The following is a 15,641-nucleotide window of genomic DNA, read 5'->3' as shown; positions in this document are numbered from 1 at the left end:
GCTGTAGTCAGCCTCACGGGGAGAGACTTGCAGCTTCAGAGCTCTGCGCCCTTTCGCCCCGCGCACAAGTCGACACGAAGCTCAGAGCGAGTGAGAATTTCGTGGCAATCCAAACCAGAAGTAAAAACTGTAAAGCAAAACATGCACTGACACACTGGAAGTCAAGTCGTGTGAGGTTTCTCGGCGCTGGCCACGGAGAACATCTATTTATGCTCAGGGATGACACAGCAAGGGCTGCTGCAGTCGAGTGTCACACCACGTCTCATTTGCACAGAAACCTGAAGGCAACCACCTCGAGCACAAAACACAGCTCTGCCTCCATGGCGAGTTCTGCCCTTGATTTTTCCTGTGACAAAACCAAGGGATGTGGATACGTGTCTATTAAAGGTTTACGTTAATTTTTTTCCATTTTCAGAGAACAGAAACTTTTGTTCCATGAAGCGAATGGGCAAGTTGGAAGAACATGTTGCATGAGTGAACGTCACCAGGCACTTTACCCCTCAAGACCCAGACTTCTCCACCTCCAGCAACAGAGTTTATTTCTGGAGGGGAGGTGGGGAGCAGAGGGCATCAGCCTCTCCATACACCTACACAGACCTCCCTCCACCCAACCAAAACGGTGGCGTCGCAAGTTCAGCACCGACTAGCGCTGCCGCAGGTACGGCACAACGACCCCAGCGGCATGCCATGCCGCCAGCTTTGGCGAGGTGGCAGGAGGAAGAGGACGCACCACTCCCTGCGGACCTGAACAGAGCCCAGTCACCTTCCCTTTTTCTATCCTAAGTCATCGTTTCCAGTCATAATGGGAGATGAGGCTGAAACAGAAGAAACTGTAGAATATACCATTTCTCCAGAAAAATGAACAGAGACAAATACTCATCAGCTTCGTAGCTTTGATTTCCTAGTTCTGAGAAATTCAGTTTTATTTAGTCTACCTAAAAAGCTGAAATAGAAAAGCAGCTGCTACGAAGACAGAGGCTTTACTTGAAGATACTCAGCAGCGTAACACGACCGCGCTTCAACGTCTCGCTGCCAGGCTTCACCTTGTGTCTCCTGCCAGAAGCACTGATGGGTAACAAGCCCAGAGACTGAACGGGCAAAAAAGTTCATGCTCTCTTATACTCAGGCATTGATTTTGCTCACCTGCCTCTTTATACCCAGCTATAAATTAGCAGAGTAGCTGTGTGCAATGCATTTTAAGAGAACAAGTGAGAACAATTTGGGAATAACAGGGTACAGGAGAAATTGGCAGCTCCTCAGCTATCGTTCTGCTGTATAGGTCAAGCTGTGCAAGACACGATGCCCACGGGGTACAAGAACAGAAAGGAGCAGAAACCAGAACAGGACAGGGAACTTCATCTGCAACGGACAGCAAGAGGCTCGAGTTTTATTAAAACAAGCCGTGGACTTGTAACGGCAGTGAAAAGTGGGAGGCATCTGTCAACTAATCATCAAGTCCTCGCAAATAAACAGAAATAAAAGGTAACAGTATAATCTGTGATGTGCTGGAGTGTTCCTCGGCATAGATAGCGAGATTTAGTAACAACTTTTGGCTGTTACACTGTGATTTATTGCTCAAACAACATTTGCTTCCCAGGGAAAAATCATTACTCACACTAAGCAAGAAGCCTCCGCGTCAATATCAAATATAACACGTCAGCCACAAATACCACCTCCCTTCTTGGTTCTGCTTCCAAACCTTAAACACGCCCGAACCAGACCCTTTATGTAAGGCAGCAGGCACAAAAGCAGCCTCTTCCTTGCAAAGGCACAGCAGCAGGTGCAGGAGTTCTCCCTCTACCGAAACCCCTCGCCTGAAATCCAGCCTCATCGGACTGTTCCACTTCAGCTGCATCTTTCTAAGGCAGCATGTCCATAGTTTATGTCAAATAAGAGGCCAAAGTTGTCAGTCCTTGATTATACCTAATTCCAGGGGAATTCCAGTAACTTGATGATGCTTCAACTTCAAAATGAAAGACAAGAGTTGTTAAGAAAAGTTTATTAATTTGTTTGGAAAAGCGTAACGTTAGCGAGGGCGCTGGCATTGCACCGCGTTTATTTAACGGGAAATCCAGCCACTTGGTGTCGGCCAACAGTCCCACTACAAGAGCTAACGCTCACCCTCTAAAAACAAGCTGAACAGATAAAGTATTTTAGATCAGAAATCTAAACACAGATTATTTGTCCAGCATAGAAGAGCATGGCTCCAGACACAAACAAGCCGTATTCCTTCCTCTGGGATTTACCCCGTGTTACACCGAGGCAGGCCTGGCGCTCGCATTAAACCCTGCCGGCTCGGAGCTGCAGTCGGCATCACGCCCACAGCTCAAACCCCAGGGCAGCGCCACTCAAAGGCCACAAACTGTTGTCTCCAGTGGAAGAGGGACCCGTCGTCCTCACGAACGGAGGAAACGGACCTCTCCCAAAAGTCAAGTGCGTCCACTTAAGCGTTTCTGCGACATTCTTCTGCATAAACACCCCCAATAATCAACTCCAGGCACAGTGACAGCGGAGCTCCGCAAGGAACAGCGAAGCTGAAATGGTCCCTAAAGGAAAGACTCGCCTGAGGACTGCCCAAACCACACACACACCGAACACGTGCAGGCTTCCAGGTGAAGCACCGCGACACGCACACAGGCACAGGCCGCTGACTTGAAGCATCCGCTGGCTGCACGCTCAGCCAGGCTATATTAAACACCACCAGGCTTTATTTTATCATCTTCCTTAATGCAGTGTTTATTTTTTGCCTCCTAACAACTTATTGTGGTCAAGGTTCTCTCTTTGTAACCGAACATAACGTTGCAGCATTCATACCCCGTGTTTTAGCCCATCAAACAAGCTATAAGTTAAATTAAATAGCTCCAACGAGCGCTCCCATGCTCCGAGCTCAACCTTTCTGGTTAAAAGGCAGACTTGCTTTGCTTCAGCTGTATTTCTCCTTAAAAAGTGAGCAGTATTTCACTGGGAGAAACCTAAAAGGGAGTCCACGCCACCCAATGCCCCTGCCATGAGTCTGTCACCGCAAGAGAGGGCCCAGGGGAGACAACAATTTCCACCGCGCAGCCTGCAAAACCGCACCGCGCCTGAACAAAAGCAAACCCGCAAGCCCAGTCCCGAAGCCTCTCTGCGGGGGAACTGTCAAAGCTGCTTTTTGCTGCGGCCGAGCAGCGGCCAACGCCAACAGCCGGGCGTGCACCCTCAGCCCCGCTTATTAGGTCCCAAGGGCACCACCCCGAGAGCCTCCCAGTCCCCAGGACACCGGGAGGAGGCTTGGGCGTGAGGAACTCTCCGGACGCTGCTCGGGGCTCCCTTTTTTCCCCGGCAGCCCCAGCAGGCGCTGGCCACCGGCCCAGCCCCGCCGCGCTCCCCCTGCCCAGCCCCGAGCACGGACGCTCCTCAGCCGCTCCCCGCAGCCCCGCCAGCGGCAACCCCCGCGCCCCCTCCAGCGCGAACTCCGAGGGGCTCCCCGCCGCCGGGCACCCGCCCTGAGGGAACGGCGGCTGAGGGGAGGGGAGGGGAGGCAGGGCCCGGCCGCCGGCCGCCCCCCCGGCCCGGGCAGGTGAGCCCTCACCTCTCGATAACCGAGGCGAGCAGCTGCGGGAGCTCCTTCATCTCGAAGGCCGAGTAGGAGGCGGAGAGCAGCGGCCTTACGGCCACCTCCCAGCCGGGCTCCGCCGCGGCCCGCGCGCCGCCGCCCGCCGCCATCTTGCCGCTCCGCTGGGTGGGTGAGTGGGCGGGGGGGGAGGGGGGGGGGGGGGCGGCTGCGGCGGCGGCGGCGGCGGGTGGACGGCGGGCCGGAAGCGCCTCCCCCTGCACGCGCCGCGAGACGGGAAGTGACCCAGGGCCCACGCGCGCGTCGCGCCTCCCGATTGGAAGAGGAGGGCCCAGCCCAAGCGCCTGCGCAGTACATGAGTCAGCAACTTTGCGGGCGGTGCATGCGCCATGAGGCCGCTGGGGCCGGAGCGGAGGTGGCGCATGCGCGGTGGGGGCGCCCTGCCCAGGCGGGGAGCGGGCGGCCGCGGGCCCAGGGCCCCAAGTAGCCCGAGAGAGGCCCCAAGTAGCCCGAGAGGCCCCACCAGGTCCTGCTCCACAGCACACAGCTTTTATTGAGGCGACCCGCACGCTGGGGAGGCGCTGACAGGGCCCGGCCGCTCCCGGGGGCGCAGCTCCATTACGGCCGTTTAAATCCCGGAGCGCGAGGTTCGTAACGCCAGTGTTGTGCACCAAATAGGGGAAAGTTTTAAAAAATGGGGAAGGAACTAACAGTATGATCACCATAAATAAAGAAAGTGGAGACACCTTACATTCAAATTCCTCCCCCAGCCCTGCAACACAAGGACGTGACCCGACGAGGCCGTTGCCCCCCACCCTCCACCCAATCTCTAACCTTCTTCCCAACGAAGTGACCCCCCCCGTCTCCTCCTCCTCTGCTCAGGCCTCGCACCCAGCAGCTCCCACGTTACCAAGTCTGGCTGACAGCCCCTCAGCCCTCCTCTCGCCAAGCCCCTGGTCATGGCTGCCGTGAGGAAGAGGCGAGGAGGGAGAGGAGACATGTCCTTAGTCACTAACGCCGGGGAGAGGAGGTGAGGGCATTTTTAGAACTTTAACGGAGGTTTGGAAGAGTTGTGTTTTAGTCTCAACAGACAGATGTCTTTTCCATCTCCCATCCATTTCTCCTCACCGGCGGACACGAAGGCAGCGCATCGTTTTGTTGCACCAGCAGCTTTTCCTCCCAAGTGTCTTCCCACAAAAATGTAATACAGCAGTTTGCATCCATCAGTCACACGTGCTGGGATTTCCAACCAAACCCAGCAGCCACGGGGGGTGGCAGATCTTCAGCCAGCCTGGATCACAGAGACCTTCTCCAGCCTCAGCCTTCCCTCCTCCCGCAGCCTTAGCGCCAGGCACGGTTCAGCAGCTTCACCTGAGCCAGTCTCTTTGTGATCATCGTAGCAAACACCAGCCCGAAGAGGACGCTGCTGATCAGCACGTAGTCATAGTCGTCTTTCAGGACATCAAACTGCTTCGAGGGGTACACGCGGGTCTGATAGATGTCCAGGCCATACGCCACGACCTAAAGAGGCAAGATCGTGAGCCAGTAACGCAGCTTGGAGCATAAACCCAGACACATCAAAAGCGATTGACTCAGACCTTTAGTTTTGATGAAAAGAAGAAACATTTAAGTGGTGGGCAGGCACATTATCGGACGTTACAGACCTCCCTGCCACATGCTGTCACGCTGCTCGCCCCACAAACTCCACGGTCCCACACTGAATCCCCCACCCTGTACTCACCAAACAAGTGGACTCGAGGCCGGAGGGGGCCGTATAAATCCCTCTCATTCGGGATATGGTTTGATTGTAGTTGATAAACCTCTCGGCATGGATCTGCACGTCAGGGGAGTATGGAATCAGGTTCTCCTCTCTGAAAGGTGTTTACAGAGAAATCAAAACCCAACCAAGCAGCACGCAGAGGACATCATCTGTGTTTCCTAGTTTGATCATCACAAGCAGACCTAAACCAGCAAATTTAGCAGCTTTTCCCAGTGCAGATTCATTTTTGCTGCAGGATGAAAATCAAACATGCCAGCAGCAGTTTTAAAACTAAGTGTAATTCTAAATACTTCAGTTACTCTGACTGTACAACAACAGGCTGGTTTTGCTAGAGATAAGACCTGCTGTATTACAGCCAAGTGTATTCCATCGTCACGGGCTGGGAACAAAGCAACCTTGCTTAATTTCATGCAAGAATTGCCCTGAATCTGTCCAGGACAAGTTGTTCTACTTCACGCTACCGTACTAGACACACAACCCCCCCCTCTTCCAAGCCACCCAGCAACGGCAGCTATCGCACCTTCCGTACCTGCTTTGCTCCGTAGGGATCTCTGGGCGGCGAGGATCCAGCAGCGCCTTTGGAAGGGAGAGGATGGCCCCGGAGGGAAGCCCAACTGTGCATTAGAAGAAATGCATCTTAAAAATTGGCCACTTCTGACAGCATTTTCTAACGCCTAACACAAACCCTCCCTTGGTGCTTATCCTTGAACTTCCAGGGCAGCCCACAGGCATGATTTTTGGCAGCAAACTGCATTTTGCTGGGTTTTCAGTGTCAATCCTGGCTCGTGCAGGTGGCAGAAACACACGCAGCATAGAGCAAGGCGTACTTACTGAGCAAGTGACGGCTGGTGATGCCTCGCTCGGTGATGGTGGCCTCCATGGCACTGATAGCAGATGGGAAGATGTAAGATTGCTGGAGAACCTGAGGTAAAATCGGGCGGTCCAGGGAGCTGAAGGCCGTGGCATTGTATTGCTCCGTCCCCTCGTACAGCTCCAGCACCGTGAACTCGTTCCGACGGGCCTTTGTGTTCCAGTACTGGTACTGAAACGAGAAAAGAGTTTTAGGAACACCAGCGTCAGTCACACAGAGGTGGCGGGAAATCACAGAGGATGGTCAAAAAGTCTTCTCCATCCAGGTTCAGCAACTGCCCCTACCTCCCAAACGTGAAGAACAAGGTAAGAGTAACTCCTTACCACCACCCAGTTCTCTGAGTGAACCATGTGGACAGGACCCTTCGCTTTCTTCTGCACCGACGAGTGGATGATCCTGCCGGTGACCCCGTCGATCAGGTATATCCCGATGAAAGTGCGCTCGTGGTGCGTGTCCGTGCTCTCTGTCACCACGGCAAGCAGGTTGGGATTCAAGGACTAGAGAAAAAGGAAGAACAACCCAGACCCCCACTTTAGTGCCACAGGCAGGTTGTGTATCTGCATTTCATCTGGGACGAGGCACACAATACACAAAGTATCTTATTAGCACAGATCACCTGAAGGAAACAAGCAGCTATTTCCCCACCATCAGATGTCCGACTGCCTCAAAAGCTGCAGGAAAACATTACATAAAGGAAATCTCCACCCAAATTAGCAGGTGATGGGCACTGATGCAGATATACAAAAAATAGCACCATGTGGCAATTCATCTCACTGTAGTGCCCAGAAACAGCGCCGAGACCATCCCATGAGGTAACACATCGACCAAAAGTCAAGACAAAGTTCCCAGGGCACCTTATAGAGAACGCTGCGGTCTCCCATCACACGGCCCTGGGAGTGCACGTGCTCGTTGGACCTCTTCCCTTTCACAGTCACTATCCTCTGTACTTCGGTGGGGATGATCACCTCCCAAATCTCCTCTGTGCTCAGGTCCTGCAAGAAAAAAAAAAAAAAGCACGATGTAGGAGGCTTTATTTTGCCCTCAAAACCCACCATCCATGCCAGTAAGATGCTGGGAGCTTTCTCTGCTTTTGGATTTTCAAAGTTTCTTAGGCACATATTGAGACTGAACTGTTTCCACCCCGAGCAGAACTCCAAATGGAGAGATCTACCATTATCCAGAGGACATCCCTTAGGAAACGGATGTCACTTCGACTGTAATGAGCCTCCATACCTTTTTCAGCCTGAATCCAGAGAGTTTTCCCTGCTCAGCATCCACTAGGTAAAAAAAGATGGAATGGGCTATTTCTTCTAACTGGCGAAGGACATTTTTAGTTGCTGGGAAAGCTGTAACCTGGAAAAGAAGAATTGAAACACTGATTAAAAAATAATTGACACACAAAAGAAAGGAAAAAACCAAAACCACCCAGACAACACAGAAAGATTATTTCAAACATGTTTATTGGGATGAGGTCTGTCTTACCAGAAGAACCTCATAGTTTTCTGTGAAATGTGACTCAACAGCATTTTTTTTTTTAAATCTTGCTCCAAAAGGGAGGGGAATAATTAACCAGAACATGAAGAAAACTGCCTCCAGGCAAAACAATTTACCTTGTACTCATCATCAATCAAAAGCAGAACTTTGGCATAGTCTTGATCCATAATAGGCAGAAGTAAAGTCTGAAGAATCGGACGCTTCAAAACAGGGGGAGCTACTTGACTTCTCTTCCCAAAGATGGGGTTAAAGACATACAGAAAGCTCATTTTGGTTTCCTAAAAACAAACAAGACGCAAAACTTTTTCCAAGGCAGAAAAGAGAGCTATTTTTCTACCTGTTACTCGCTGGTGTTGACTACTCATACCCTGACTTCAGCTACTCCATCCTCACAATATTCCATCTGGACACGCACACGCCCTATCAAAACCACGCCGTGGCATAACACCGTGTTCATGGCTTTAGCTAAATCCTGTCTGCCACCTCCTGAGGCAGTTTCAGCGCATAGTGCGGCCTCCTCCTCCCTCACGCAGGGAGTACAAAACATCCTGCAGCTAGCTATGGGACAGCCACTGCTGGAGCTAATGGGGAGCACCCATGACTTAACTCACACAGCCAAAGAAACCAGATGAAACGGTTTCCTGTCTTTCAATAAAAGGCTTCAAAATGAGCACCCTTAATTTTTTTACGCTTGCGTGGCTGCTTCCCTCCAGCTCCCAGTCACCTCCTGTCCCCGCATCAGGGATACCCAAAAACATACCTTCTTCTGGCCTTTCAAAGGGCGGATTTCCAGGCTAAGCAGGTTTGATGGAGGGATAGAGGAAAGGGACTCACCTTGTCCTTAACAAGCAAGGTGCACTGTGGAGGGTGTGGGAAATGGGCAGTTGTTCTCTGGACCATCAACTTAAAGGAGGAGCCTGGTCTCACATTCCTGAGATACTGCTTCCAGAGGATGGTGCCAGAACTGCTTTCGATACCAAACAGCTGAGCAGAGAGACACAGTAAAGCCAAAGTTTAGAATAACACACCTCTCACATTCCAGCACCGCATCTTTCTTCAGGATATGACAAAGAAGGAAGAGTCTTGGTCCCTCTCCAAAGCCACCACAAAGATTCCACCCATCTTCTCACAACCTGCCGCCCAAAGCCTGGCTAAAAACGGGGGTGGGAATTCAGAGCCGAGACTCTTTGCTACAGTCTAGAAGCAGATTCCTACCCTGCCTTCCTCACCTTTCCCGAAGCAGTGACCATCACCATCATCTTCTGGAGGTTGAATTCATCTCTGGCCAAATTGTCAATGTTAATCTCATTTTTAATCTGGCTCCGGGGTTTCCTGGCATCGTAGAACATCTTCCAGAGATGGGCGGTCCAGGCTTGCAGCAGGATAAGTTGGGAGGAGAGCCGCTTCAGAAACATCCCCAGCAAACCATCTGCAAATACACCAACAGTGGCAACAAGAGGGGAAAAACATTACGTCCCACTCCATAACTCAAATCGTGGTCTCAGCCAGTAGAAGAAATGCTGCCATGCATCAACCTCGGCCAATTCTTTGCCTCCCAATCCAGAACAGCAGAGTTACAGTTACGGTTTCTAAGACGGACTCTGCCATTTACCAACCTCTTCCCACTTCCCAGAGGTATAGCTCGTTCCAAAAGATGCTCTCATCGACTGAAAGCGAACCTCCTTGCAGAGTACATCACCTCTTCCTTCGTGTTCCCTTCTTTCTCACTGGGACACTCAAGCAAGTCCCCACCTAAAGCTTACCCACCTATCGGGTCTGTATCTCCCTCTGCACCCATGGAGCAAGAAGAGCCCCTGAAGTAAAAAATACTTCATTCTGCCCAATCCGGGTTTATATTTAGCTCCTCAAAATAAGCGAAACACCAGACTTCAACTACATTTCAGCACTGAGGAAAAGCCAGCAGAGAGGAGATCAGATTCCACTAGGAAGCATCAGTCAGAAGTATTAGAGAATGCTGCATGCAGCCTGAGGTTACCTTGAATGGCTGCGTCCAGGAGAGCAAGGAAAAACAAAACAAAGCAAAAACAAAAGCTATTGCAAACGAGTCTTCCAGAAAGGGTCAAAGGGAAATGTTTAGGAGAGATGGCCAAAATCCCTCCTACTGCTGTTGACTGTATTTTTAATATAACAATGTAATACGCTCATGTCAGCTGTGACTGACATTGGACTTCAAAAGTTCAGACAGAAATGGGTTTATTTCTGCTCATTTTATTTGCCATCTGTAGAAATTTGAATCCTAACTCTCGGCTCAAAGGAAAAAGAAAACAATAAACACATTTACTGAGGTAGAAAAACCGACTCACAAAGGTAGTTCTATTAAGTTGATGGTTTACCTGCTTTCTTTCCAAATTCTCCCTCCAGCTCAGCCTGTGCACCTGTCAGAGGTAGATCCACCATCTCCAAACTTACCACTTCGGCGAGTGACTCCTCTCTACTCCATACAACTTTTCCTGGAAAGACAAAACCAGCAGAATATTGGAAAATCAACTTAATATCTGGGAAAAGACTTTTGGAGGAAAAATCATCACTCGGTATAGCAGCATCTTCCAGCAGGCGCTTCACATGCAGATCACTGTTCTTAATGAAATGCAAAATAGCGTGTAGCTACCTAACAGCATGGGATCAGCTATTTCATTAAGGACAAATCTTTACACAACTGGAGCCACTGTTGAAAAGAAAAAAACCCCACAAGATCAGTAAAAGCACTCTGATGTTGTAAAAGGGTTACAGGCTCTTGCAAGTAAGACACACGGTGTAAACACCTGGATGGCTTCTCAACCCTAGAAAATTCATGCCACTGAGATGGACTTTCAACCCTTTCTGCAAATTAACATTTTTGGCATGAGGATCTTTTCTGAAGAAACTTTGAGGCAGTTCTACAACGGGACTTAAGGCTCTTATCCTACAAACAGTTTGGAAATCTGCAGGAAACCCATGAAATTCGAAGGACCTGTCTACACAAAGAACACTGCAGAACTGTTTTCTCACAGGAGATGTCTTCTGAAGGTGAAAGAGTCTCCAGTACCTTTCATGGGGCTTAGAACAGTTAAAATTCATTTTGTCAGTTTCCAAAGAAAGCAGTGATAAAATATAATCATTTGGGACTCGGAATTTTCTCCTTGTCCTACATTGACAAGGTACGCACGGCTAAAAATGGAGCAGCTAGGTGTTTGTGCTAGTTACCTGGCTGCTGGAGGAACATCAGCATGTGGTCTTCTGTTTGCACCAAGGCTCGATACCCCACAGAGTCATCCTTCTTCAGGAAAACTTGGATGTACAGCTGGAAAACAGAGCAAGCAAAACAGTGAGGTTACTGATCACACCATCTCCTTGGAGAAAACAGAACCCTCGGGTGAAACGAGAGCCAACAGTGCGACTGCAGGCAGCAACCCGGCACGGCCGCGGAATGCTTTTCACCGGTCTGAAGGGCTCTGCCAGTCCTGCCAAATCAGGGTAGGGAGGGCACTGCAAATCTGATAAACACAGGACTGAAATAACCTCTCCCCGCTCACCTGCTGTGGCTTGGCACCGCTCTGCTCCAGGTTAAAGGTAGTTGTGGTATCCAACAATCTTTGTCCCGTTTCGACCAGGTAGAGATTAATATTGTAGGTTTGATTGGAACAGGTTAAGGATTCCTGTCACAACAAGCAGGACACAGTTGAGTTCGACAAATTCTGCAGAAGGATTTCATATTCAGCAAGAATTGTGGCTTCAACATATTTGTAGATTATACAGGTGGAGACAGCATCTCCAAAAAGATGGTGTAACACCTTTTCTGTTCTGTTCCTGCACCCAAAGGAATAAAACGGACTGTCAGGAATTCCTATCGTTCTTGGGAACAAGTGCACTTTATACCTGCTTCCGGGAATCCTCCAGACTACTTCCAGCATGAAGGCCATCAGAACTGCCCGGTTTCTGAAATGAGGATGAGAAGAGATAACATGGCTGCAGGCCCCAATAAGAGTCAAAAAAAGAGGGGGTTTTGAGTGCCTGGCAAGTCTCAGCTTGACTCTGAAACCAGGCAGGAAACAGTTCTGTTCTATTCCTCATAAAAACGAAACCTTGCTAAGCTGGGCAGCCCTAAGAACTGAAACCCTCTACAGATCAGTAAAGCTTGCACTACCGTTGCCTTCAGATGTCTAAGCAGCCAATCACATCTTCCTCGAGTTACTACCCATCCCTTGGCCTGTGAAGGAAAACACTTGTGGAACCCACCCACCGTACCGGAGCTGTGCTGGTTACACACCAAGGCAAATCCTGCTCACCAGTTCACTCCTGCAGGTCAGGACAGCAGCCACAGTTTTCTCCCCCGTTGTTGCAAAACTCACCAGAGCTGCCTGAGAAGAAAAAGAACAGCAAGAAGTCACAAACCAAACCAGAAAATCCCCAAACCCCACCAAAAACTACCTGTGCAGCAAACTAAGCCACCCTGGAATTAAAACCAGATGATCTTTCACAGACAAATTTCAAATTTCACTGTTTCACCAAACTAAAATTAGCTCCTCTAAGACCAAAAATACTTCTCATCAAGATGGAAGCAGTTGACCTTCCACAGGCTTTTGAGCCATTAAGGCCAGTGCTACTGAGCTCTTTAAAGCTTGTTTGCTCTTCAAAACCTCTCAGCTGGCCTAACAGAAGTCCTGTGGCACCACTGGCCCCTTGGACGTGCCAGATTCTCTACCCACCGCAAAACCAGGCAACTCCCCCAATGCTGACAGTTGTTGGTGATAAAGCCGACCCGCCCCAATGGCTGGCAACATCCCAGCAGCTCGTAGAAAGGCAACCAAATGGTTTGCAAGTGTCGCAGCCAGAAGCACAACCGAAATGAGGAGCTCAGCAGCTCGTTCAGAACGCTCAGTACAGGGGCGTGGGTCTGTTTTGAGGAATTTTAAGCTGTTTCGGCCCTCTCGCCTGAGTACATCGCTCTTGGTCACCTGCTGGAAGTCCCGAAGGTGGCTGAGCAGCCCGTGCTTGTACTGCAGCAGGGAGAAGTGGCTGGCAGACAGCTGCAGGAAGAACTGAGTCCGCGAAGCGCTGACGACGTTGGGTTGAGTGGCCAATACCCTGGGCTGGAAGCCATCAGCAAACTCCAGGTCAAGTGACTGCAAAAGGCAGACAAGCACGTATGTTCATGAGAACGTTCTCTGCACCGAAACTAAGACCCTCCTCCTGTCTGCCGGCGGCGCTAGGTGACCCTGCTCAGCAGGGGGGCTGCACTAGGTCACCTCCAGAGGTCCCTTCCAACCCCTCCCATTCGGTGATCAGCAGCAACATGAGCTTTATGAAGAGGTTCCCCACGCCAGGACAAACAAAGCAGAAGCAAGGAGGCCTAGGCTCCCATTGGAGCAAAGCTCTGGAGACATCAATCCAGAAGGAAAATTTCTCTCCCTTCCCTCAATCTATGGATCGTGATCCCCCCCCGCCTTCAGTCACTCTGTAGTTTACAGACAGGAGAACCCCCGACGCCGCCAGGCTCAGTCAGGCACCAAACCAGTTGGACAAGGGATCACACACAGGGCTCTTCCAGCACTTCTCACCTGCAGCGGGATCTGCTTCATCTCCTGCTCCGTCTCCAAGGAGCAAACGTAGAGCGACCGCGTGCCCATGTCCATGCACACCAGCACTGCCTCCCCCACCACGCTGCACACGCCACTGAAGCTCTTCAGCCACGGGGCTGCTACTCTGACCTGCCAAGCGAGACGTTAACAAAGAGATGAAGCTGGCAACAGAACGAAATCCTCAAAGAACCAACTTGGATACAACCAAGAATGTAAGTCAGAATTATTTTTACCCAGGTCCCTACGAGAAACTCTCTCAACTTGAGATTTCCAGGATGGTCTTGACTAACAGCTCCAAGTCTCATTCAGTTTTGCTTTCGGGCATTGAGCAGTGAAATCCATTTACTGGGCCATAAGCAATGCCACAGCGAAGGGGAAGTTGATCTGTACCTCAACAATTAAATTACGCTACACACCACAGCCCATCTAGTTGGAAGCACCTCTGTTAACATCAAATTCAGCATTTTGGACCCATAATGGAGCACTACCTGTTTTGTAACTTCTCCATCTTCTACACTGAACGTCAAAATGTTCAAGTGGCTCTGGGGAACGATTCCAAGCACGTGGATCACTCCAGTCCCACGGGAATACAACAACTGGTACTGAGTACTCTCACTGCAAGAGAGGCAGCAACCATGAAGCGTTGTCTTCTCACATCACTGTTTTCAGAGGTTTTCAAAAGCAGAAGGCAGTTACAGCATCCTTTCCTCTCCAAGGCAACAGGCTCCCTGTCAGAAGTTTAGTCTTTTATTTAAAACATGTTCTTACCTTTCTGGCAAGTGTTCCACCCATTTCTGGTGTCCGTTGGAAAGGTAATGAAGAGAGATGGCCGCTTTCTTCAGGACTGCCACATACTTCACCACGTCCTGCAGCCCCACCAAACTAGCCACCTGGAAACTAAGCCCAGGTCAGAGGCAGTAAGTTAGAAAATGATTTCTTCTACAAAAAAACACCCTACCACTCTGAAGACCTTCTTCAAATACTTAACATCAGTCTTGAAGTGCAATTTACAGCCCCCTTTATCTATCCTTGCCGACCTCAACAGAGAGCATTAGGCTGGAATCCCAACACCCCAACCCAGATGCAGTTGAACATGTTGTATGTTTAAAGAGACAATCCACCTATGAAAAAATGTTTGTATCCCTTCCTCTTACTGGTTTGTTAAGAAACAGAAAGAGCAGTAGATTTCACTGCAAGGTTCAGGCATTCATAAAGAATTCACCCAAATGTTATTCTGGAAACATCCCCTGTAACTAATCGCTCTCTACAATGCAAATCCAGACAAGATCAACAACCCCTTCCTTCCCAGACCAGAAAGGAAAGAAGACAGTGCAAAGACAAAAGCCTACCTGCCAGTGTCCAGGGACGTCTCCCAGTTCAACCCTCCAATGTTGGTCTCCCAGGAGCGCAGAATACGCCCACCATTGGACACAGTGATGGCATCTGCCCAGGGAATTCAGAAAAAGGAGATGAACACAGAATCTGTGTCCCACCACGGGTCAGCAAGGCAAAGAGTTCTGGCAAGTTCAACTGGTGGTCTAGCACGCAGTTGAGATCCCACCTACGAGCACAGCTGCCAGCCCCAGCACACCATCCTCACCCTGTCCGTGGATCAGCATCGCATCTATCGCTCCCTCGGGGGTCCCCTTGTCTACATGGCGCCACACTGCAGGAAACAAGAGCTAAATGAGGACAAAATTCGTTCCCCCAAATGCATTTGTGTGCTATTATATTTAAACCTAGGCCCTTCGTGGCAATACGGTTACGCAGAGAACACTTTGCCTGACCTGAGCAACAGCTTTTGAGCTGCCCACTGGATCCTCTCTGTCTGACGAAGCAACATCACCAGCATTAATTTACCAGTATGAAAACATCGTGCAACTTGACTGACACGTTAGCCCCTGCACAGCGGGCGCACTCCCACCACAAAACCCCGCTGCACTCACGGATTTCGCCACTCCTGGAGTTCAGGGCGGCCACAACGTTCTTCTCGGTGGCGACGATGAGCTTCTTCGAACCCTGCGAGGCCTCCAAGGAGGCGAACTTGAGCTTCCCCACGTACTGCTGCCTCCTGGGGGAGCAAACGCGAGCGGGGGTGAGACGGGACAAGTCGGCGGCTCGCTGAGGGGGCGGGAGCGGGAAGGCCTCAAGGGCGGCTGCGGCGGGAGGCCTGCTTGCCGGAGGAGGACCCCAGCGCGCTGGCAACGCCCCAGCTTTCCCCCAGCACTCACCAGTCGAACTTGCCCACTTGGTCCTCATACACGGCGGCCGCCAGCGGCAGCAGCAGCGCCCACAGCCCCGCCGCCATAGCAGCTGCCGGCCGCGACCCCGGCCGCTCCGGGGGGGCCTTAACGCCGCGGGGCT

The 15,641-nt window shown here is 50.8% G+C and overlaps 2 protein-coding genes across 4 annotated transcripts in view; both read right to left on the bottom strand.

Annotated features, from left to right (window-relative positions):
* UBR4 (ubiquitin protein ligase E3 component n-recognin 4) overlaps nucleotides 1–3,705 on the bottom strand; it is a 79,156-nt gene extending 75,451 nt beyond the window's left edge. For all 3 annotated transcript variants that reach the window (XM_086476300.1, XM_086476301.1, XM_086476302.1), the window contains exon 1: nucleotides 3,572–3,705. In XM_086476300.1, coding sequence (XP_086332426.1) covers nucleotides 3,572–3,705 — 134 coding nt within the window. The remainder of the gene's footprint in view (nucleotides 1–3,571) is intronic.
* A 968-nt stretch (nucleotides 3,706–4,673) lies between these two features.
* EMC1 (ER membrane protein complex subunit 1) lies at nucleotides 4,674–15,585 on the bottom strand. The gene is made up of 23 exons (XM_086476054.1): nucleotides 15,509–15,585; nucleotides 15,224–15,348; nucleotides 14,878–14,943; nucleotides 14,627–14,720; nucleotides 14,046–14,174; nucleotides 13,766–13,892; nucleotides 13,257–13,406; nucleotides 12,654–12,821; nucleotides 11,985–12,056; nucleotides 11,575–11,634; nucleotides 11,232–11,354; nucleotides 10,903–10,999; nucleotides 10,053–10,169; nucleotides 8,928–9,127; nucleotides 8,533–8,682; nucleotides 7,815–7,976; nucleotides 7,438–7,557; nucleotides 7,059–7,196; nucleotides 6,528–6,701; nucleotides 6,165–6,375; nucleotides 5,863–5,947; nucleotides 5,295–5,424; nucleotides 4,674–5,074 (listed from the first exon to the last, which is right to left on the bottom strand). Exons 1-23 carry the CDS (start codon nucleotides 15,583–15,585, stop codon nucleotides 4,895–4,897), a joined length of 2,955 nt encoding a protein of 984 aa, XP_086332180.1. The 3' UTR covers nucleotides 4,674–4,894.
* Between the last annotated feature and the right edge of the window lie 56 nt (nucleotides 15,586–15,641).

Source organism: Leptosomus discolor, chromosome 20 (genome assembly GCF_034619465.1).
Source record: "Leptosomus discolor isolate bLepDis1 chromosome 20, bLepDis1.hap2, whole genome shotgun sequence".
Classification (NCBI taxonomy): Eukaryota; Metazoa; Chordata; class Aves; order Leptosomiformes; family Leptosomidae; genus Leptosomus; species Leptosomus discolor.
The sequence above is the reverse complement of the archived record's forward strand: the minus strand, read 5'-3'. Positions and strand labels throughout refer to the sequence as shown.

Excerpts from the sequence above, each read along its gene's own strand:
- EMC1 (XM_086476054.1), bottom strand. The coding sequence starts at position 15,585 with ATGGCGGCGGGGCTGTGGGCGCTGCTGCTGCCGCTGGCGGCCGCCGTG. Across the intron at positions 13,407-13,765 it reads ATGGAGAAGTTACAAAACAG|GTCAGAGTAGCAGCCCCGTG; the intron begins GTAGTGCTCCAT and ends CTCGCTTGGCAG. Across the intron at positions 12,822-13,256 it reads TGAAGCAGATCCCGCTGCAG|TCACTTGACCTGGAGTTTGC; the intron begins GTGAGAAGTGCT and ends TGCCTTTTGCAG.